General features: G+C 38.8%; 1 protein-coding gene across 1 annotated transcript; it reads right to left on the reverse strand.

Moving 5' to 3' along the window:
* Positions 1 to 10,913: 10,913 nt before the first annotated feature.
* On the reverse strand, positions 10,914 to 15,048 carry LOC137256524 (inversin-like). Its single transcript, XM_067794365.1, has 2 exons — positions 14,520 to 15,048; positions 10,914 to 11,764 (listed from the first exon to the last, which is right to left on the reverse strand). Exons 1-2 carry the CDS (start codon positions 15,046 to 15,048, stop codon positions 10,914 to 10,916), a joined length of 1,380 nt encoding a protein of 459 aa, XP_067650466.1.
* Positions 15,049 to 24,276: the final 9,228 nt, after the last annotated feature.

Consider the following 24,276-nt stretch of genomic DNA (forward strand, 5'->3'; position numbering starts at 1 on the left):
GCCGATCTTTCGCTTTCTCGCTTTTCCGAATATGCAGTTTGCTGAGACCAGTCATTATCGTATCTGGATTCATCAAAGCAGTCAGTGTGTAACACCTGCTTCACTGACATGATGCTCTGGAAGACAACTGGAATATGGTTCAAGGTACAGACTCACTGAATGTAAGGTGACTTTGAGATTAGACCCTCTTCTGAATATGACTCTTACTCTACAAAATGAAGGAAACAGAAGCAGGTCTTCAGAGAAACATATTCGGATTCATGACATTCATGCTGTGCATCTATGGCGTCCCTCGTGAATAAGAAAATGTAGGATATAGTGACCTTGGTAGACAGGACACTCCAAACTCCTGGTACACTCTCTCACTCTAATCGAAAACCGCACACACCAACTATATTGGAAGTAAGCCTTAATCACATCGAAATTCTAAAATCTCCTTTGCCTATGTAATGTATTCAGCAAATACTCGATGTATCGCCTCTTGTCATAAACCTCCCTCTTGTTAGGATCGTTAAATCTCAGCATTATCAATAGGTATTAATTAACACCTCACCTGTCGGCGGATCTTACGTATATACATGTGCATGGGTCTGTGGCCGTGCCATATGTATCGAAATGGCCCTGTGTATAAAACCTGACTGACATCGTCGGTCAGAGAGACCAGTCAGGCAGACCAATCAGGAAGACCAGTCAGACCATCGACCAAAGTGGATGGATTGTGCGGCTAGTCGCAGCGGCGGCCAAGGCCGTCGATTCACCAACTCCTGCGCCAGTGATGACGGATCGCCGTCCGACTACTTCTGAATGTCTGTAAGTGCTAGAACGAGTCTCCACAAGCGGAACACTGGCCACATGGTGATGGCCATTTTATGTACAATTTCGATCATTATTCGACTAAACAGTAATAATCATGGCTGCTGCTGTCTTCAGCACTATAGCTGACTTTTGTCCCTCCGTCTCCTGTCTACCATCCTGACTACCTTCCGAGAGTCAGCGCTCTTGGACACAATAAACGGAGTCGGTCTTAATTATAAGGGTTTTTGCTTCAGTTTGTTTGCTGCTTAACGCCGCACTGAGAATTGTAAACAATCGAGCCTGGAGCAGACAATTCAGTGATCAACAACATGATCTACGCAATCGGGATATGAGGACGTCACAAGTCAAAGAGCCCGATCACTCCACCATGTTAGTCGCCTCAACAGATCAATTAAAACCCGGTTCTACAAAGGTCATACAAAGTCCGGCAATGCTGTAGGAAGACGTACAGAATTTTTTAAATGTCCCTGTTGTAGATTTCTTCCCCAAATCATACCATGTATCAAATCGATATCACATACCACTACTCTGATATGTCGCTGGTTCATTTTACTTCCTGAAAAAAATTGAGCACACCAGTTGAATATGCGTCTCAGTGCAACGCAAGGCAAACTATTGGCACAAATATACAGGAAAACCAAGTTCTAGGAATAGTCAACTTCTTTATTGCAATGGCTGCGACAGTCCAAAGAACTTGGTTTTCCTTCATCTTCACAACTTCTGTAATGCCTTTCAAACATACAGGGTTAACACATATTTTAATTGGTTCCCAAGATTATAATATCACATATATACAACGCCGTGATACATAGGACACAGCTACATGATGTGTAGGTAAGATGTAAGCATATCGATATGTTTCTAAACATGCATAAATCATTAAATATATGTATTGATGATGCCAGTTACAAATCGATACAGTATTGGAGAGAGAGCGCTCTGTTTGTGATTGAAATTATTTATTTCATAAATAATTTGATGTATAATTTTCTACAAAGAAGATTTCTTTAAGAATTATTATACATAAGCTTAGATGTGGGAGCTTATTTCTAATAATGCATATGTATTTATGTCTCTTCCGGGGAATGATAATGTGATAAAGTATTCTATTTTCATGTGGAATACCAAACCAGACCCGTGAAAATTCGGGGTAGAATAGGCCTTCAGCAACCCATACTTGCCATAAAAGGCGGCTATACCCGTCGTAAGAGGCGACTAACGAGATCGGGTGATAAGGATCGCTGACCTGGTTTACACATGTCGTTGGTTCCCAGTCGCTCAGATCGATCTCATGCTGTTGATCACTGGATAGTCTGGTCCAGACTCGATTATTTACATACCAAGAGATTTGTGTCTCCTGACATTCCCGATGCACACGACACAAATTGTCATTTAAACCGTTAACAACATTTTTTTTTCATATTAACCAATTCCTTACGATCTATCATGCAAAATCGTATTTGATCATCAAACACTTACAACTAGTAACGGAGTGAGTGAGTTAATATTTAACGTCACCTCGGCAATATTTCAGCCACACCGTGACGAGAACATACTTACATTAAAATAGAAAATCACAATTACAAATAGTGTCTACTAGTGTCGGAAGTTAAAACTTATGACATTATTTGGACAGCACAATATAACAACAGGTTACAGATGGCCAACACCTGAAAGTAGACCACCATACTAGGGTCCATGACTTCAACTAGTAAGTAGTTCTGATTTTTTTAACTCAACTTTTTTCAGTTTGTGCAAATGTTTTGCGTACATGCATTGAACGAAAAAACATTGGTGGAACAGCCCGCAAATAATGAAACAGCCGGTGTTAACTGGGATACAACCAAAATCTTGCCTTTCACGCGCATTCCATGTCCGGTTCGTGCGCTGCCCCGCAGTACATGTCCTTTGGAGGAACCCATGGTTATACAGACAAACACCCTCATTCTTCACAAGTTAGCCAAGTGGATAAAACCGCCAAGCTTGAGAGCGACGTTTTGAAGGTTCACAACCAGTTATCGCCAAAGTTGTATCAATCATAAACATTTCAAGTGAGTGAGTGAGTTAATTTTTAACGTCAAGGCCGTCGATTCACCAACTCCTGCGCCAGTGCCGTCACATCGGCAATATTTCAGCCATATCGTGACGGGAACAAAACACTGAAAAGGAATATATGTGTGTTATAAAACCCGTCGACAAAGGACAGTTAAACAACTACGGTATAACAATTGCTATTAAAACTACCATGGAAAGTTAAAACTAACATCACTATTTAGACAATACAATATAAACACAGGCTATAGATCGCCAACAACAGAAGGCAGATCACCGCACTAGGGACCATGGGGACTTACAGTTCCTATGCTACCTGCATGGACCCTAGTTGGATTTACACCACCCCTTCAGCTGCTGGCGAGTGTACGATATGCTAACCAAAATTAAAAGAACAGGAATACTACGATTAAAAGCCTGGTAGACTTAAATTTACTATGAATGTTTTAGGACTTACGTACCCTCTCAGGAGGACAATAATTTTACAATACTTCAACCTCTTTTGAGGGTACAGCCACTAACAATTCTAGTTACGAATCCAAACTACCAATTATTAAAATACATCTTTTTACAGAAACATATTGCTCAAAATTCAATTAAAAAATCAATATCTTTTAAAAAACCAAAAATTAAATGAAAACTAACGCTGGTAAAAAGATCCTTCATTGTTTTAACTGTAAAATACATATCCCTTGTGATGGAGAATTCAACACAGTCAAGCAGAATATGCTTGACCGTGACTCTCTCATCACAAGGGATACAAAATGGAGGATCCTCATCTTTTAACGGGTATGCATGAGTATATCTAGTGTGACCAATACAACATCGTCGAAAAATAACCTCTTCAAATCTGGACTGACAACCCAAGTGCGTATAACCAATGTAAGGTTTTATCTCATGTAATTTATTTATACCCTCTTGGGTGTCCCACTTCTTCTGCATCAGATCAAGGATATAAGATCTAATGGTGGCTTTGTAATCACTGTAAGGAATACGCAGTGGTGTCACAGATTTGTTGAGTGCTGCTTTAGCAGCAAGGTCAGCCAATGTGTTACCAGAGATCCCTACATGGCTTGGTAACCATCAGAAGACGATGTCGTATTGGCCAGTTACAAGACCATTATTCAATTCAATAATTTCTGTTAAAAGTGGATGTTTGCAAGACATATTTTAATAGCCTGAAGGCAAGAAAGAGAATCGGAATAGATTATATATTGTTTACATTTCGGGTGCCTTTGAATATATTTAAGAGCTGTTAATATGTCGTTAGCTTCAGCTGTAAAAATAGAACTATTATCTGGTAATCTAGAAGATATTGTTCTGGATCCAATAACAGTGGCACAAGCCACAGCGCCACCGTCCTTGGATCCATCTGTAAATAAGGGTTTGTAATGTTTTAATTGATGATATTCTTGTTTATATCGTAAATCATTTGTTCCTGATTTTTTAAATGATGTTAATGTTAGGTCACCTTGTGGCCTAACCAATTGCTAAGGAGGAGAAGAAAGAAGACGGGAAGGCGATATGCTTTCCAACTCAATGCCGGCAGAAGAAATAAATGGTTTAATTCTGTGCCCAAGAGGTGGAACAAGAGAAGATTTTTGTTAAACAAATCCTCATAAAGCGGATTCAACACACAGTTATAGGCCGGGTTAGATTCATTAGAACATAATTTAGTAATGTATTGTAAAGATAATTTTATACGACGTTGAGTTAGAGATGGTTCATCGGCCTCAACGTAGAGACTATCAATAGGTGAAGTTCTGAAAGACTCAAGACAAAGTCTTAAGCCTTGATAGTGGACAGAATCAAGAAGTTTAAGGTTGCTTTTGCAGGCTCCACCATATACGATGGAGCCATTTTTGAGTTTCGAACGGACAAGTGATCGATATAGGTGTAAGAGGGTTGCGTGATCCCCTCCCCACTTTGACTGGGAAACAACTTTCAACAAGTCAAGAGCCTTCAGGCATTTAGTTTTAAGGGACTTAATATGAGGCAGAAATGTTAAGTGGGAGTCAAAGATTAGGCCCAAGAACTTGGCCTCCTTTACAACTTTGATGGGAGTGCCATCTAGAGATAGTTCAGGGTCCTTATGTGGCTTATATTTTCTACAAAAATGTACACAATTAGTTTTGGGTTTAGAAAATTTAAAGCCGTTTTCAAGCCACCATTTATTTATTTTGTTTAAACAAAGCTGCAGTTGCCGTTGCATGTTTTTACCACAAGAAATATTAAAATCATCCACAAATAACGATCCATCAATTGAATTGTTTAAAACCTTTGATAAACTATTTATCTTTATGCTAAAAAGTGTGACAGACAAAATACTGCCTTGTGGAACACCCTGATCCTGATTATAATGATCAGACAGGGTAGAACCCACTCGAACTTGAAACTGTCTGTCATTTAAAAAGTTGGCTATAAATTGAGGTAAACGACCTCGCAAGCCGAAGTCATGTAAGTCTCTTAAAATACCATGTTTCCAGGTTGTGTCATATGCTTTTTCTAGATCAAAAAAGATAGACTCAGCGTGCTGTTTATTAACTAGTGCATTTTTAACAAATGATTCCAAGCTAGTTAAGGAAATCGGACGATAATTGGATAGATCTGTATGATCACGTCCAGGTTTAGGTATTGGTACTATTATAGCGTTACGCCATGAAGAAGGAAATTTACCTGAAGTCCAAATATCTTTAACCAATATATAAGAGCGTCTCTAAACAGGACTCTGACAAGTGCTTCAGGGGTTGATAATGTATGTTATCAGCTCCTGTAGCAGTGTCATGAGCTTGATCAAGAGCAGTATGGAGTTCATGAATAGAAAATGTTTCATTATAATCTTCCCCATTATCTGAGTTGAAATTAATAGTTTTCTTTTCTTGTTGTTTTTGATACTGCTGGAATTTATGTACATAATTTGAAGAGGAAGAATGTTTAGCGAGGGTTTCACCTAGTTTATTCGCAATATCTGATTTATCTGTGAGTAACTGATCTCCATGTTTAAGATGATGGACAGTAGATTTAGTACCTTTACCTTTAATTTTCTGGACCATGTTCCATACCTTGGACATGGGTGTCCCAGAATTTATTTTGGATACATAATTTTGCCAAGATTGGCGTTTGTTCTGTTTAAAAGTACGCCGTGCTTTAGCATTTAAAATCTTAAATTTATGTATATCATGCACCATGGGATGGCGACGGAGATAATGTTCTGCTTTTTTCCTTGCATTCCTAGCTTGTTTGCATTCAGCGCTGAACCATGGTTTTCGTATGTGTGGAACTGCAGAGGACTTTGGTATACACTCATCAGCTATGGGATTCAGTTCATCAGAAAAACATTGAATAGCATCATAAACGTCCATAAAACGTTCAGGTTTAAGTTTTTCAGCACACAGAGTTTCATATAAAGCCCAATTAGCCTTTTTAAAATTCCATCTTGATGATGGAGAAACATCAGATGGAGTTACAGATTTTAATATAATAAGAAAATGGTCACTTCCACACAGGTCATCGTGGACTGACCATTCGAATTCATTTAGTAGTTCTGAATTTGTAAATGACAAGTCGAGAGCAGAATAAGTCCCTGTACCAGAGTGTAAATATATGTTGGAACCATCATTATAAATACATAAATCATTGTCAGAACAAAAGTCCTCCAACAATTTACCTTTAGTGTTTGTTGTTACAGTACCCAAGAGTGGGTTGTGCCCATTTAAATCTCCCATTATTATACAGGGCTTCGGGAGCTGCTCATGTAGAGCTTGAAAATCGGTTTTGGCAAACGCCGAAGTGAAATATAAAGAGAGCATAGTGTAAACGCTACATGTAAAGTAATTCTCACCGCAACAGCCTGCATATTAGTATTAAGTGAAACAGGGCTTTGAATAACGTTTTGTCTGACTAGAATGGATGATCCGCCACCCGTGGCTCTATCACCCGGAGGTGACGAAGGTCAAATGTATCTGTTTGTTTTAAATATGTCTCTTGGAGACATATCGCTGAAGGTGTAAAATCTTGGACTAATAGTTGTAATTCATGTAAATTAGTCCTTAATCCTCTGCAGTCCCACTGTACAGTATTATTGGAATACACTATCTTTTCGGGGGATTTATTGGGGATGTACCCCGCAATCTTTTAGAGGGCGACAAGATCTGTGCCCTAGAATGGACGTTTTCAGCAACGTCCATGTCTTCAAGAGACCCATATTTATTGAACAATTGAACTTTATTTTGTGACCCTTTAGGAGCTCTGCCACTGTGTTGTTTTAAAGCATCATGCTTTGGCTTAGATTTACTTTTCACCGTTTGTTGACTATCAGATGTTGATTGAGACTTTGAATGTGACTGAGATGATGATGATTTGTGATCAGAAGACGACTTTGAGGTACTAGGAAGTGATTCCTCATTCTGTGATGACACAGCAGGGTACAAAAACTGTGGAGAATCGCAATTTACCCAAGTCAAGGTAGTTTGGCAGCCTGTGGAAGATTTCGTTATTTTATTTTTGAGCGTGACTCCAATGTTGTTTTTGCTACTGCAGCATAACTTTCTGGAAGATCAGATCTTTTTACCAGATTGGGCACCACAGTGGGCACACACAACGGACAATGTACAAGTATTTACACCATGGCCGTACTTCTGACATTGAAAACATCTGTGCGGGTTCTGAATGTACACGTCAACCTTGATGTTGCAGTAACCAGCCTTCAATGATTTTGGAGCTGTCGGAGATGAAAAGGAGAACAGATAAGTATTGGTTGGAACACTTTCATTGTTTTTACGGACTGAAAAGCGTTTGACGTCGAGCACACCTTGATCTTTCATTTCAGTCATGATGTCAAGTTCTGTCATGTCAGAAAACAACCGATCACGGTCTCTGATTATCCCTTGCTCGTGTTTAACGTCTTATGAGCAGATACAGTGACCGGAATTCCAACAAACGATTCTATGCTCATCAAATTGACTGACTGCTGCCGTTTCCCGCACTCAACCTGCAGTGCACCTGAACGTAACCGTTTAATGTTCTTAACTTCCCCGGCAATGCCTTGAATACCTTTTGCAACTGCGAACGGGTTCAATTTCAGAGGAGTTTTATTATCAGATTCAATCACAAGAAAGCGTGGCCAAAACTCAATTGATCTGGACGGTCGAAGGTCATCCTCATCAACATCATTTTCAAGAGGACGTTTGGCTTTTTTTGTGGGGATTTCATAAGCCATATTTAGGGTTGAGATTTCATCATCCGAGTTCCCCACCCACCACGGAGTATCACAAGGACAATGCTAAAAACAAGCGGATCTCCAGCTTGCAGCACCAAGGATACACGGATGATATACTCCAGCAGAAAAATTAAAAGATTAATAGTTCCACCAGATTGGCCCATGAGCCACCGCCTTCTGGCATAGGACTCTAGGCGAATTTCAGAACAACATATTTCAAAATCAAAAATGTTTTAGATAATATAGCCAAGTCCAAAGATACGACAATTCCCAATGATATGTGCGCATTGAAAAATATAACAATACTCAATGCACAAGGCTTGGCATGACCAGCCGATTGGTTGAACCGGGCCCATTCTACCACCCGTCTAGGCGAAGTCAGGGCCAAAGTGGTGTATTGAGCTACAGGAATACGATTGCAAGCTCCTATTGCCCTCAACCACCAGGATCCCTTCCTAAACCGACACAGGGTCGCAACCCACGGCAAACGGATTGGTGGACCAAATATCCCCCGGGTCCACTACGGGGGTGTCGGCGAGCTCTTAGCATTACCCAGCACCCACCACGAGGAGGTGGCTCGCCGCGGGTGCCTGATCATTTCAAAAGCCTCATAATAGAATACTTAACATCGAATTCAAAACCTTGATTATGAAGAAACCTATTTCAGTACAGACAAAATCGGAGATAGGTTTACAAGGTCCCAATTAAAATCTCTACCCATATACCTCTTAAGTCAGTGACGTCAAAGTCATTAAGGTGTGAAAAACAATGTGTTTACATTGAAGTTAGCGACCTCTCCTACTTTTGTGGGTCTATGCTCTCTGATAATGAGTTTTAAAAGAAATTGATTTCATTATTGAATTTTGAGTAATGTGTTCTGTAGATAATGAATTTTAATGATTGGTAGTTTAGATTAGTAACTAGAATTGTTAGTGGCTGTATCCTCAATGAAGGTTAAAGTATTGTAAAATTGTCCTCCTGAGAGGGTACGTAAGTCCACAAACTTTCAACTCTATGTGAACTTACCAGGCTTTTTAAATGTAGTATTCTTCTCGTTTTAATTTTGGCTAACTTCTACAATCGCCAGCAGCTGAAGGGATGGTGTAAATCCTCCTGGGATCCATGTAGGTAGCAAAGGTACTGTAAGCTCCCATGGTCCCTAGTATGGTGATCTATCTTCTCTTGTTGGCGATCTATAGCCTGTTTTCATATTGTATTCTCTAAATAGTGATATTAGTTTTAACTTTGCATACAAGTTGTAATTCAAACTGTGATATTCTAGTTGTTTTACTGTCCTTCGTTGACAAATGTTTACAATGTGCATATATTTCATTTAAATGTTAAATGTTCTCGTCACGATATGGCTGAGATATTGCCGATGTGACGTTAAATATTAATTCACTCACTCACTCACTCTGATTTGAGATGTCGACGTCCTTGCTTGGCGTACTTGCATTCGGCCAAGTTCAGTTATACATTATGATACAACAAAATGTTAAATTGAGCATTTACAGATAGATCCTTTCCCTTAGACTGCAAATATTTAAGTGAATAATTCCAAGGAAAGTTTTAGGCCGAGGATATGGACGAGTATGTCCACAGCAAAATAGTAAAATCGCGTGTGTTAAACAGTTACGAGTCCCAAACGTCTAACATACAAAGACACAAAGGCAAGGGAATTCCTGGTAAAGTTGAAAAGGGGTCATGCCAAGCTACCCTCTGGTACCGGGAAATATCAATCCAGTTGACGTAACAAATACTGAAAATATCATAAGCCAAAGTACATGGACGGAATGTGGAGAGATGTAGGTATACTTGTAGATTACTATCTGAGAACTGATATCGATCCATGAGTTTGAGCGCGTGAGGTAAGATTCAATGTCACATTGGCAATACTTCAGCCTCAACGTGACGAGAACAATTCAATACCTGGTATTTAATGGTCATTGTAAAAACCTGTTAACGAAGCACAGTAAAATAACTAGAATATCACAGATTCGCATTCAAAACTAGTAATGACATCAAAAACAGTTTAACTATAGGTGGTAATACAAGGTAAAACAGGCTATATATTGCCAACAAGAGGAGGCAGATCACCACACTATGAATCATGGGGACTTACAATACATTTGCTTAACTGCATAGACCCCTGCTGGATTCATACCATCTCTTCAGCATTTAGCAATTTAGAACATCTAGTCATAAGTTAAAAGACACGCAGTCTACAATATAAAATGTACTGTTTCAGTGTACTGTGAATGTTTGTCCGTGAACTTACGAACCCTCTCAGGAGGACAATAATTTCCATGGGTTTGAGAGCGTAAGTTGATAACTGAGTTTTTGAACAGATGAAGTTTATTTGAAGCAACACTTTGTCATCATACATGACTAACAAAAACGAATAAGAAACACAATCATTGTGCAACTTCCAACTTATCAGAAACGCAACGGGAAGAAATAAATACGAGATAACTAGGACGCACGGAAGAAAATATTACATGGATACAGGCAGATCAAAGCAAAACCATATTCCTGAGGCTTCCACCCTTGAGTTTTAAAGGACCACCCTAAAATATTACCATCAAAGTTTTACAAACAGTACTGAATCGTTGTTAGTTCTGTTCAGGAAATGGCATCAACTTCTTTTCTTTGAGTTTAAGTTGCTTCAATGGACAAAGGGGGAAATGTAAATTCCCCAAATAGCAAAAATCATCACTTCATTAACCGTTTGAAATGCCTACCACATTTTCATATCAGGAGCTGCTCCGGGAACGAAATGATTATGGACGAACGGACGGACGGACAGACGAGGTGTTCATGATGCCACTTATTTCCCTGGACAGCCCCGAGAAACAAGAAGGTTATACAGCTGACCATTATTGACAATTGATGCAATCATGGCTGCTGTCTGCCCGCTCTTGTTCCTGTCTTTAAGGTTGACCATGTTCGCTCTGATGATGTGTTTTACTAGATCCACATTGTCACCCAAAATGGAATAATGAAGGACGTTGTTGCCTGTATTATCAACTTGTGACACATTAGCTCCTTTTCCCACTAGGATCTCGAACACGTCTTTGTGTCCAGCATATGCAGCCACCATCAATGGGGTATCACCTTTGATTCCCCTACTGTTAATAAGATTATCAAGACTGCAAAGTGAAAGTAGATACTTCACAATATCCACGTGTCCCCCTCGGCAGCTCCAGTGCAGGACGCTGTTTCCTTTAGAATCAACTTGTGACACATTAGCTCCCATACACACGAGGAACTCAAAAACATCTCTGTATCCACGAATTGCAGCCTGCATAAGGGGGAATATGTACTTATTGTTAATGTCAACATCATATTGCGGGAGAATACACTTCACCAAACCCTCATGTCCGCCCTTGCAGGCCCAGTGAAGGATGTTCTTGCCATTATTATCCACTTCTGACTTGTTAGCCCCTTTTTTAATAAGAAAGTCAAATATTCTGCAGTGTCCTTCCTGTGCTGCCACCATGAGTGGTGTTTTGCCGTGATTTCCGTCTCTGCTGTTGACGTTGACTAGACCCTGGGACAGGATGCTTTTCACTTTGGTCAGGTTCCCCTTCCCGCAGGCATCGTGGAGTGGGGCCGCTAGCGTTTCCTCCTGGTCAGCTTTATGTTTTGTAGATGTCTCAGGTACGTTCTGCTTTTCATCTGTGAATGTACATGACGTCAGTTTGTAAGCATCTCCTGTTGTGGTAAGTATCTAATCGAATTAGATTGAAACAATAACAAAAAATAATACAAATAATAAAAATAATACAAAAAGAGATGTGCATAATGTGCTACAAAATGCAATTTGTGTTCAGACGTTTAGTCTCCATTGAGTCTAAAAACTCAAATAATTAGAAACTTTTAAATATTGAGAATATCCCATTCCTCGTATTGCAATCCAGATATATTCTGAAGAACGGCACTGGTGGTGTTCATTGAAAATTGAATACTGCGGTTTTCTGACTGTAGACATTTGAAAACACATGTTACGGGTGTTTAACAGAATATAGCAAACATATATCCTGTGAACACATTTATAGTTTCTGAATAATATCATACATATTTAGCAAAGCATGCATGCTGAATACACATTGTGAATATATAACCAGATATTCCTGCGGCAATTTTACATCCATAAGAAATGCATGCAAAAACTAGAGACCTGTTGTGGATATTTCATAACGATGTGTTTATTAATCCAATAGCTGTCTCTGTGTTCGCGAAAATGTGAGCATATCCTGCCTGACCTGTGGCTCGTGTCATAAACGTACTGAAAGTCTAGTTAATTGTGCACCTGTAAAGATTCCAGAACATCGTGGTACAAATCTAAGGATATATACACCAATAATTATTCTTAAAATACTTTGCACATTACTAGTACCATGGGTGCATTGGAAGCTTTACTGAGGCAATGAGCTACTTGACAACTGCACTGTAGGTCAATTGGAAGCGTTGATCAACAGGTTGGACTCTAAGGTCTAAGGTGAACTTGCAGTTCACTGAATTAAGTGATGCTCTAATGAGTAAATTGAACTTGTACCTCCTGGTATGTAGCTTTTGTACTCGTGTGTATTGTGAAATTGCAGATCCCCGCATGTATCATTTGTCTTAGATGTAAGGTAAACTGGCACGTTCCTGCATAAAGCGTTTATCTCAGTTGAAAGAGGAGCATCATATAGCCGGCATTATTATAAGGTAAATGGTTAAATGCAGCACCTTATTCTGATTTAGCATACGCCATAAGATTATTTAGCTTTGGCAAAAAGTGAGTTAGAATGTAAGATATGCATAGTATGGTATTCGTTTTATACAATTCAATATAAGATATTGCTGTGTGAACATTCAAATCGACAAACTCATATCCCTCCTCTTCCTACAACATGGAAGCTGGCCACTTGTGACTGAGAGGCATCACATTGAAAATTATCACTACCCATTCCATGAAGATACGATTTGAGTCTGACCATCAAACAATTTCTGGTCAACAGACTAACTTTGCGAGCACATGAAGCCACATACAGGAAGCCAAACAAATCAACCCTCTGCGCTAACTTGAACATATATGTATACACATACTTCATGGTGAAGAGTCACTAAATACTTAAAACTGGAGGTTGTTTCTTACGACCGGATAGAGGTACGGTTGAGAAACATCTTACATTATTTATTCAAATCACATGCCTTTTCAGTTACCGCTCAGAGAGTAAGCGATCTCTGCTACAGTGTAGTGCATACAGTCCACACTAAATTGATTTTGCTAACAGCTGCAATAGTTCATTGTTTACAGATATGGAAACTTCACAGTTGTTACTTATGTACCATGTAGCAAGTGAAATATGTTTTATAATGTCTAGTGATTTAACAAAATGCACTCTGTTGTGCTTTTGGCCAAAGAAATAACAGCTAACGTCATCTCGTATGCCTATTTATTATGTAACAAATTCTCCTGCGTGAACACTCGTGTAGGCAAACTCAACTCCCATGATATAAATAATCCAGAATTGAAACAAAACTTCTGAATGGACCACAAATATTGAGTCAGGGTTAATGGACCCCCATTTTGCTCTCACATCTAGAAATGAGCATAGATTTGATCACACAAATTTGTGCTAAAGCACACTAGCAGAAATGAACATAGATATGATCACACAACTGTGTGATAAAGCAAACTGGCAGACAGAACTGCGACACGTCCAAATCGATAAAGTCGCACAGACAGAACTGCGACACGTCCGAATCGATAAAGTCGCACAAAAGTCCCACACACGTCATTAAAAAAGATGGCGGATATTCCGTTCAACACCTCCCTCAACAACACACAGACAAACTAAAAGTGCTTTATGGTTCAACTTCTTTATTATACAAGGTCACAACGTTTTGAGACAGATTCTAGTCTCTTCTTCAGGTGAAGTGAGGGTAAAACTAAAGGGTTGTAGTATATATACACATAACAGTAGACTGATAACAATCGGTAACAAGATATACAGGTTTCTATTAATTGATGTGCAGGCTTCGATTGATTGATGTACAGGCTTCAACTTATGTACAGTCTTCAACTGATTGGTGTGCAGGCTTGTGTTGATTAGGTTAACGAGTGACAGGTAAAGATGTTTGGATAAAGATTAGTCACTGAGGATAAGGTGGTTCCATGCATTGGGTAAGTAAACACCGCCGTCTCTGTTGATTGAAGGATTGTTCCACTTGATTGCAATGGCTTCTAGGAGCTTCCGTTTTTTCAAGTTATTGGCGTTCCTAACTAATGTCCTGGTGTTGTCCCAAACAATCTTGTGATTGGGGTTGTGCATGATGTGTTCACATACAGCAGACTTCTGATCCAAATTTTGAACTGATGTTTTGTGTTCTTTTAACCTGATAGACAGTGGTCGACCAGTTTCACCAATATATGTCTCTTTACAACTGCATTGGATCTGGTAGATGCATTCTGCTGGGTTGTTGCATTTAGGTATTGTTGGCCCACGTCCATTAGCAGATAGTAGCGTTTTCAGGTTGGTGTCGTTGCGGAAGGTGACGTCTATTTCTGTTGTTTTCTTGTTGTAACGGCTGATGCGATGTCTTATCTGGCCATGGTATGGTATGTTAATTCTGATAGGGGAAGGTTCTGGTTTAGTTGACTTGGGAGTTTCTTTCAGGGTCTTGGTGATGGTGCTGCTGACTAGATGGAGTGGGTACTCGTTAAGGTCTTGGAAGGTTGATTTCAGGTGTTTTAATTCGCTGTGGAGGCTGTCTGGGCTGCAGACCGCTTTTGCTCTTCGTGCCAGGGTAGCTACTATGCCTTTCTTGATCTGGGGATGATGGTTGGACTGGTGATGAATATACTGATGCGTATGTGTTGGTTTATGGTAAACACTGGTGGCTATGGATTGTTGGCATCGGTGGAGAAGAATGTCCAGGAAGGGAAGCTGTTGGTGTGTCTCTTCTTCCATTGTAAATTGAATTCTTGGGTGTTAGGAATTCAAGTGTTGCAGCAGGGCCTCTGGATCTTGGTTGTCGTCCAGGAGAGCTAGGACATCATATACTTTGCGGAACCAATGCTTTTGGGTGAATGGTACAGTTTTCAGGGCAGTTTCTTCAAAGGCAATCATGTATATTTCTGTCAGTAGGGGTGATAGAGGGGATCCCATTGGCAATCCATGGATCTGTTGGTAGAGCTGGACATTCCAGTTGAAATATCAAGTCTCGAAGCATTTACTTATGAGATCGACGATGCTTTGGGCTGTGAGTTTGGTGTCTAGGTCTGGTAGAGATGTTCCCAGTCTAGTAGATAGGATGTGAATGGCTTCTTTGATGGGTATATTGGTAAATAGGTCTACCACGTCGTAGCCGTCTGACTTTTTTGTGTCACTGGTGTTTCTCAGTTGCTGTACGAGGGATGCTGAATCTTTCACCAGTTTTTCCCAGTGGGGCTAGGATGCGGGATAGATGTTGGGCCGTGTTGTAGTAGACGGATCCTCTAGAGCACACAAGGGTTCTAGTCGTTACAGGGTTAGGTCTGGTAGAGATGTTCCCAGTCTAGTAGATAGGATGTGAATGGCTTCTTTGATGGGTATATTGGTAAATAGGTCTACCACGTCGTAGCCGACTGACTTTTTTGTGTCACTGGTGTTTCTCAGTTGCTGTACGAGGGATGCTGAATCTTTCACCAGTTTTTCCCAGTGGGGCTAGGATGCGGGATAGATGTTGGGCCGTGTTGTAGTAGACGGATCCTCTAGAGCACACAAGGATTCTAGTCGTTACAGGGTTCTTATGTATTTTGTTGGTGGCACGGACATATGTCTTTTCTGAGTTCTTGTATGGCTGTCCTCTCATCTTTGGACAGGTTGTTCTGTTGGCTTGGGGCTTGCGGATGATGTCAGCTATTTGGTGTCATAGGTAGTCCACATTGCCATTAGGGGCCAGTTGTTGCAGTCCTTTCTCTATGTCGCTGATGTACACATCTGGGTTGGGACGTGGGTTGGTCGGCACATAGGTTAGTCCTTTGGATAGGAGTGAGATATATACTACAACCCCTTAGTTGTACCCTCACTTCACCTGAAGAAGAGACTAGAATGTCTCGAAACGTTGTGACCTTGTATAATAAAGAAGTTGAACCATAAAGCACTTTTAGTTTGATTCCTCCATCTTCTAAATGCCTTTGAAACAACTAACACACAGACACAAATTCAGCAGTAGTAATTAAATCGATAACAGTTTAACTACTGAAGACGATACACTGTACAAACATGCTGTAGATCGCCAACAACTGTAAAGAGAACACCATGCTTGTAAGTGAGTTAAGTGAGCGATATTTCAGCCATGCCGTGACTTAAAATGTTATAAATTGAGACTATGGATCACCAACAACTGAAGGTGGATCACCCTACAAGGGTCCATGGGGTCTTACAGTGCCTTTGCTACCTACATGTTCCCTGCATCTGTTTGCATCTTCCCCTCAGCCGCTGGCGATTGTAGGAAATACTTAGCCGAAATTTAAAAGAACAAAAATACTAAATCTAAACATCTGGTAAGCTTAACTTTAGCTTTGACAATTTGGGGACTACCCACTCAGGATGACGCCATACTCACTATGGCAAAGAGTTTAGCGACCAGGACGTACGTACACAATAGATTATGGGCCGTCCCAACTAGTATAAAGAGTACAAAAGAGACAATACGAAAAATATTGCACAGTACCTTGCACACAGACAGACTTTCCAGATCGAGTCTCCAAACATCGTTGTGTAAAACTGCACAACCAAGATGAACAGGAACCAGTCGGTACCTTCAAATAGGAGACTGAAGTTTATGGTATGTTTTTACACATACCTCATCTATCCTTGTAATAGTTTCTGTTTATGTTCTTGTTCAAACACGATATTTTTTGTATCTTTCGCATGTCTGAATGGCTTTGGTTGACATAGGCACAACTGACTTAAAGTCTTCTGCTATGACCACTATAAGTAGATAAATTGCTAGAATGTATAACCGGGAAATGAACATGACATTTGGGCCCAAATTGTCCTTCCCTCCCTGCTATTGTTTCTCTTTTCACAGGACAATGTCTTGTCAGAGCGGGTGATAATGTGCAGGAGCTGAAAATTGAAGCTATGTCTGACGCATGTATATGTGCCTGCTTTGTCTTTGCTCCAGTTGAAGAACACGTGCTATCATCAATGTTTGAAATTTATAACATTTGCTAATGACTAGTCTCCAGGAATTGTTTTTCGTATCCGTTCTAAGTTCTTTTCATTTACAATTTTCTTTTTTTTTTGTATTTTTTTTACCTCTGAACATGACGAGTAATGTTTTTCAGAGTAGTTGATCACCTATTGATAATTTATTTGGTCCACTGTCTTTCATATACTAGTATTGGTTTAGTATTGATTTAATCGTATCTTTTAGTAGTTCTACGTATTTTCTATATCAAAGGAGTGAATTGTTAAATTTCCAGAGACAGGAAGGTTAGTGAGTAGTCAGAATTTATACTTGGTAGAATATCACAGTTGTTAACGGTAGATAGCAGTCTGTGTGAAATCAGAAAGAAATCTAGTCTCGCCTGTGAAGCATCTAGTATCGCAGTTATGTTCATGCCAAGATTCTTTCAGATCAAATTTATCAATCATTTCAAAAGCTTTATCCCTTGCCTTTGGATTACTGATGTGTTTATAGTTATAAGTGTCCAGTTGTTTGTTCCGTTGAGGTTCCAATCTCCACGCATACATATTTCATCAGTACCATGCTTCATAATTATGTCCATGATATTCTGGACTCTCCTGTTAGGTCCGTATATGTAGACTACGGTGTAAATTACTTCATTAACCAGAAGATTAATGGCAGCATAGTTTCTAAACTCATCTAAGTTGCTCTCTAGTACCTTTATTCTTTCCTAGGAATTCGAATTATACCTTTTAACTTTTAACTTTTTTTATACCCCTGCAGTTTTGAGACAGTATCTTAAGAGTTTCGACCACTCTTAATTACAATATCTGTTTCTGTAATTCCAGCCAATTTGGGATTGAACATACTCATACTAGTGGGTACAGCAGATATTTCAATACATTAATATTTTGCTTGCTTTTTGAAATGGAGTGCTTCCTGTATAGGTACAAAGTAACTGAAAGCCGTATCCCGCTTAAACATTCAAAAACGCTCAATAAGGTTAAAGAAATATCGTGATTAGAGGTGAATCTACCCCTTGAATAGTTGTTACACGCATGCTTTTTAAAATCAACACGAAATTCCAGTGGGACGTCCATGCAGCGCGAGTCCCCATGGTCCCAAGTAAGGTGATCCACCTTCAGTTGTTTGTGATCTATAGCCTATTTTTATATTTTCTTGTCCTCTGTAGCTAAAATGTTTTAGATTTAATTATTGGTTTTGCATGTTTATCTGTGATATTGTAGTTATTTTATTGTCCTTTGTTGACAGAATTGTACGATCTATCTTTTATTATAGCTAATATATACATTGTTTTAGTGACGATACGGCTGACATATGTATGAGCACTGTGTTGAGATCGACAAAAACAGAAATCTTTGTGGATATAAGATATTTGATTCAGAGGACTTTTGGATGGATAATCTGTTTAATAAGGTAGGCTTAATATATCGTCATTTCTTTTGAAGTTTGAAAGTTTGTTCTAACGTGTATACAGTTCAGATCACGTAGCATACGTGAGGTTCGTATTGATACAAGCGGCATAGCAATACCATAGCTATCCCTACACGCACATGCCGAATTAGAGATGAACACGCAAACGCATTGAGGATGCATGTGCATTTCAGCGCGCGTCATTTTTCGTATTCTAACGGACCGAGTTTTTACGCCTTTACTTACATCTGAATGACTCCTTGCAAGACTGACAAATCCTTCCTCCTTGGTCTTCACTGCTTCAGCTCTTAATAGACGACAGGTCAAAGTGTCATGACTGTATTCAATACTCGAGCATAGACCACTTTTTTCACATTTGAGCTGGCACAACTTGATGCCAACGTTCTTGATAATAACAGAATTTTCCCTCTCAGTCGTCGAAGGGGTGCACTGCTCCCTACATGATATCGAAAATGCAATCAGCAGAATAACTGTTATTTGTAGGAGCAGTTTCGCACAGTCACTGGCATAACTCGGTATCATCTTGGAGTGCTAAAAGACACCTGACGCAATACAGTGAATGACAGTCAGTTGACATCTCTGAATATTCTTTCACGTTACATTTCACCTGATTGGTTTGCTGGAAAACGGCGCAGAACTACATGTACATAAATCTTTCATCCCTGTTTGTAATGTCTATTGGTTTCCATTGCAGTTTTACTTTTGACGAAACTGTTCTTACTTCAGTTTGGAATAAATATTTAATGTATAAACGAAACAGCAGGTAGGCTGTACTGCTTTAAATGGTACAAGTCATGATGTGACTGACTCCGCAAGAGCTAGTTTCCCGGATCCATCGTCACAGCAGCCAGCGGGATTAGATAAAAGGCAGTGCCCTTGGGCTTTTTCTATGTACGTCGTCGCATCACAACTACGTAGGTCACTTATTTACATGCTGCCGCAATATTTTTGATGTTGTTATAAAATAATACACAACACTACAGATTTGTTTTAATCAGCTACTTCAACATCAGCAACTCAGAAAACTGACCAATGAGCCATTTTGCCATATGCCTAGAAAGTGTGTAAATGTGCCTAGTACATTAGCTTTCAAAGAGGACTACATGTTTATAAAAGTAACCGTAAATTAAATCTCAGCCATCTTCCTTTGTTAAACTTTCAAGGATGTCCTGTTTAACTGTACTGACTTTTCCATAACATAAGTATTTCAGTGTCAAAAACTGTACAGCATCCTTTTATTAAAGTAACCTCTCTTTTAATTATTGAATGTTTTAATAAATAGATTTAGTAAACAAAAAAATCGGACAAATCGTTTGTCAATAGATACATATTTTATCGCTGATACTTTAGAATAGTAACCAAGATTGTTAGTGGATGTACCCTCAAATGGGGTTAAACTAGCGTAAAATTATTGTACTTCTGCAAGGGTAGGTATGCGACAAAGCATTAAAAGTACGTTTAAAACTACTGCTTTTTGACATTTTTTGTTGGTATTGTTTCTTTAATTTAAGGCTGGATTATACTGAAGTGATAATAGCTGAAGGGATGGTGTACATCCAGTTAGGGTCCATGCAGAGAGCAAATGTACTGAAAGTCCCCATGGTGCTTAGTATGATGACCTGCCTTCAGTTTCTGGCGATCTGTAGCCAATTTCTATATTGCAATGTCTTTCATAGCTACAATATGTTAACTTCCCATACTAGTTTTACAATTGTTATCTGATATTCCAGTTATTTTTACTGTCCGTTATTGACAGTGTATTGTGAAATTGAACTTGTTTTAGTTACAACGTTACAACACTGAAATACTGCCGATGTGACTTAACATCTTAACTTATACATTCACGTCTCGAAGAACAATTAACAAGCCGATCATTTGTTGGCAGTCAGTTGCCCATTTCATCGTCCAAAATAGTTTTCTGCTTTTAAAGTTATAGGTTAGCTGTTGTACAGTTGTACAGCCTTTCTCGTCACTATATGGCTGAAATATTTCCGAGGTGAAGATAAATTTGAACTCACCCATGTTAATTTTCAAACTTAATAATCTTGTTATGATAACGTCGTACAAGCATAAAGTATTTCTCTTATTTTATGTCCGTTAAAAGGGGCTATTAAGCTATTACACAGTCATATATATACTGACAGACAGATGGATTTCAAGCTATTTTCTGTATTACTGTTCCAGGATTGATGGTACATATCCGTAACACCTTTTAAAACACCCGCTAACAGGACATTAGTTACAAACACACTGTCGGATATAGAAGAATCTACTTGAAAACCTCATTTATCTACAACGAGTAATTTAAAAACAGTTAAGGATCTTTTTACCACTGTTAGTTTTCGCTAATTGACTTCAGTAATTAATTCTGATTAACATGTTATGTCTATAGATACATTTTAATGATTGGTAGTTTATGATATTATTAGTATAATCGATTTGAAAGGCTGCATCCTCGTGTGGGGTTAAAATACTGTAAAAATGTTGTCCACCTGAGAGGGTGAGAGTCCTAAAATTTCAAAGTCTGTTTAGCTCTCCATACTCTTTTAATCGGAGAATATTTGTTGTTGTAATATGACTAACTAACCAGTACAATCGCCAGTGCCTGAAAGGATCGTATAAAACCGGCTAGGGTCTCCATGGTCAGTACAGTGGTTATCATCTTTCAGTCGTTGGCGATTCTCAGCCCTTTTTTATATTGTAGTGAACTAATATGAGGTCCTCTTTCGGAGATATACAGTATGCTAGTTATATTTCTTGATTTTGTGATGTTCTAGTGTCGGTTTTAGTGTCCTCCGATGACAGGTTTGTTTTGGTTTTTGGGTTGGTTTTTTTTGTTTTGTTTTTTTACCATTCATTGCTATGTAAAACAATTAAATGTCACGGTATGGCCGAGATATTTCTCACAGAGACTGGAGGCCTGTGAGACAAAACCTATGTCATAACGTATTGTGGAGTTGAGACTTGTTTTAGTCGCGATGTGGCTGAAATATTGCTCATGTGACTTTACATTTTAACTCACTCACTCTTAACTGGCCTTTTTACATCTTCCAAACGTTTTTTTTACTTTTAAAGATGTATGCTAGATGTTTTTGTGGTTTCTTTTCTGTGTTAATGTTCCAAGATTGATGGTACATATCGGCAACATCCTTTACAACAAATATAGGAGATTAATTACTAACGCACTCTGAGATCGAGAATAATTCATGTGAATGCCTCATTTATCTGCAACGTGTGAAGGATTGTGAATCAAAACCTATGTCAGGTTGACTGCTCAAGCTCACGCTCTTACTGACCAGTTCCTGAAAAGGGATTTTGACCATGGGTGATGTATGGTGATCGTATGATCAAAATGACACAGGTAAAATCTTTACAGACATGATATGTGCTTTCTTAATGATGGAAGTAATACGTATCTCCTTTCAGGTCCAGGTAGTGGTGTTGAAGGCTTATCTGTACTTGATCTATCATTAAGTAGAACGGATATGAAACACAGAATATTTGATAACTTGTGCACACTAAACATGACAGCAAATATGTGAAGACGGTGTACAAACGCCAGGCAGTGTGATATTTGAAAGACGAAAAGAACTAAGTATACATTAAGTGACAGAGATGAGATATGAGATACTAGTAAATGCACTTCAATAAAAACGCATTCATTTACATGTGAATTTCAACAAATCATTATATTAACAGACTATAACATGTGCATTTAGAAAGGTTGATATATGGCATAAATGGTATATGATATTGTAAAATGAATAGATAACTCCATTGTTCAGCATAGAGTGAGTGAGTTAATAATTAACGTCACATTAGCAATATTTCAGCCATATCGTGACGGGAACACATTTAACACTGAAAAGGAATATATGTGTATTATAAAAAAAAGCATCAACAAAGGACAGTAAAACAACTAGAATATCACAATTAGCATTAAAACTAGCTTAGAATGTTAAAACTAATATCATGGACAAAACAGTATAAAAACAGGCTATAGATCGCCAACAACTGAAGGTAGATCACCACACTAGACACTCATACAACCTGTTTTAATCGTAGAGCATGTGTTATTTTCAAGTCATTTTTTACTCCAAACGCCAATAGCTGAAGGAATGGGTTTACCCAGCTAGGATCTATGCAGGTAGCAAAGGTACTGTAAGTCTCCATGACCACTTGTATGGACATCCACATTCAGTTATGAGTGAGTTAGTGAGTTAATATTTAACGTCACGTCGCCATTATATCAGCCATATCGTGAGGGGAACTTAACACTGAAATGGAATATATGTGTAATATGAAAACCTGTCGACAAAGGACAGTAAAAACACTAGAATATCACAGATATGGATATAAAACCAGCATGAAAAACTAAAACATTGTAATTAAAGAAGACAATACATTATAAAACATGGGCTATAGGTCGCCAACAACCGAAGGTAGATCACCATACTAGTGACCATGTAGACTTGCAGTACCTTTGCTACCTGCATGGACCTTAGCTGGATTTACACCATCAGCTGCTGGCGAGTGTACGAAATGCTAGCCAACTTTAAAATGACAAGAATACTACGATTAAAGACCTTGTGGACTTCAATTTACATCGAATGTTTTGGGACTTACGTACCCTCTCAGGAAGACAATAATTTTACAATACTTCAACCCCCTTTGAGGGTACAGCCACTAACAATCTCAGTTACTAATCTAAATTACCAGTAATAAAATATATCTATTTACAATTCATTCAGCAAATCCAATTCTTTTAAAAATGCAATATTAATAATTAAATGCGAACTGATATTAGTACAAAGGTCCTTCATGCTACGGGATTTAAAATAGGTATCAATTGTGATCGAATATTCAACGCAATCAAGCAAGACATGCTTGACCGTGATTCTTTCATCACAAGGGATACAAAATAGAGGATCCTCACCTTTCAGTAGGTATTTATGCGTGTATCTGGCGTGACCAATACGACATCGTCTCATAATGATCTCTTCAAATCTGGACTGACAACCCAAGTAGGAATAACCAATCTAGGGTTTTATTTCATGTAATTTGATGCCTACCTGGGTATCCCACTTCTTCTGCATCAGATCACAGATATAAGTTCTAATGCTAGCTTTGCAATCAGAGTATGGAGTGAGTGAGTGGACTATAATTTTACAGTGCTTTAACCCCCCTCGAGGATACAGACACTAACACACTAAGTTACTCATTCAAACTTCCAAGCATAAAATATTTATCTATTTACAATTCATTTAGCAAATCTAATTCTTTTAAAAATGAAATAATTAAATGAGAGCTGACATAATTGAAAAGATCCTTCAAAGTTTGTGAATTAAAATATTTATCCCTTGTGATGGAATATTCAACACAGTCAAGCAGGACATGCTTGACTGTGCTTCTTTCATCACAAGGGATACAAAACGGAGGATCTTCACCTTTTAATAGATAACCGTGAGTATACCTCGTATGGCCAATGCGACATCGTCGCATAATGACCTCCTCAAATCTGTACTGACAACCCAAGTAAGTATAACCGATATAAGGTTTTATTT

Source organism: Haliotis asinina, chromosome 11 (assembly GCF_037392515.1).
Source record: "Haliotis asinina isolate JCU_RB_2024 chromosome 11, JCU_Hal_asi_v2, whole genome shotgun sequence".
Lineage (NCBI taxonomy): Eukaryota > Metazoa > Mollusca > Gastropoda > Lepetellida > Haliotidae > Haliotis > Haliotis asinina.

What these genes read in the sequence shown, in the direction of transcription:
- LOC137256524 (XM_067794365.1), bottom strand. Translation starts at nt 15,048, where the DNA reads ATGGAAGAAGAGACACACCAACAGCTTCCCTTCCTGGACATTCTTCTC. An exon ending in CTACCAGATCCAATGCAGTT is followed by an intron (nt 11,765 to 14,519) that starts GTAAAGAGACAT and finishes GTACATTCACAG; the next exon opens with ATGAAAAGCAGAACGTACCT.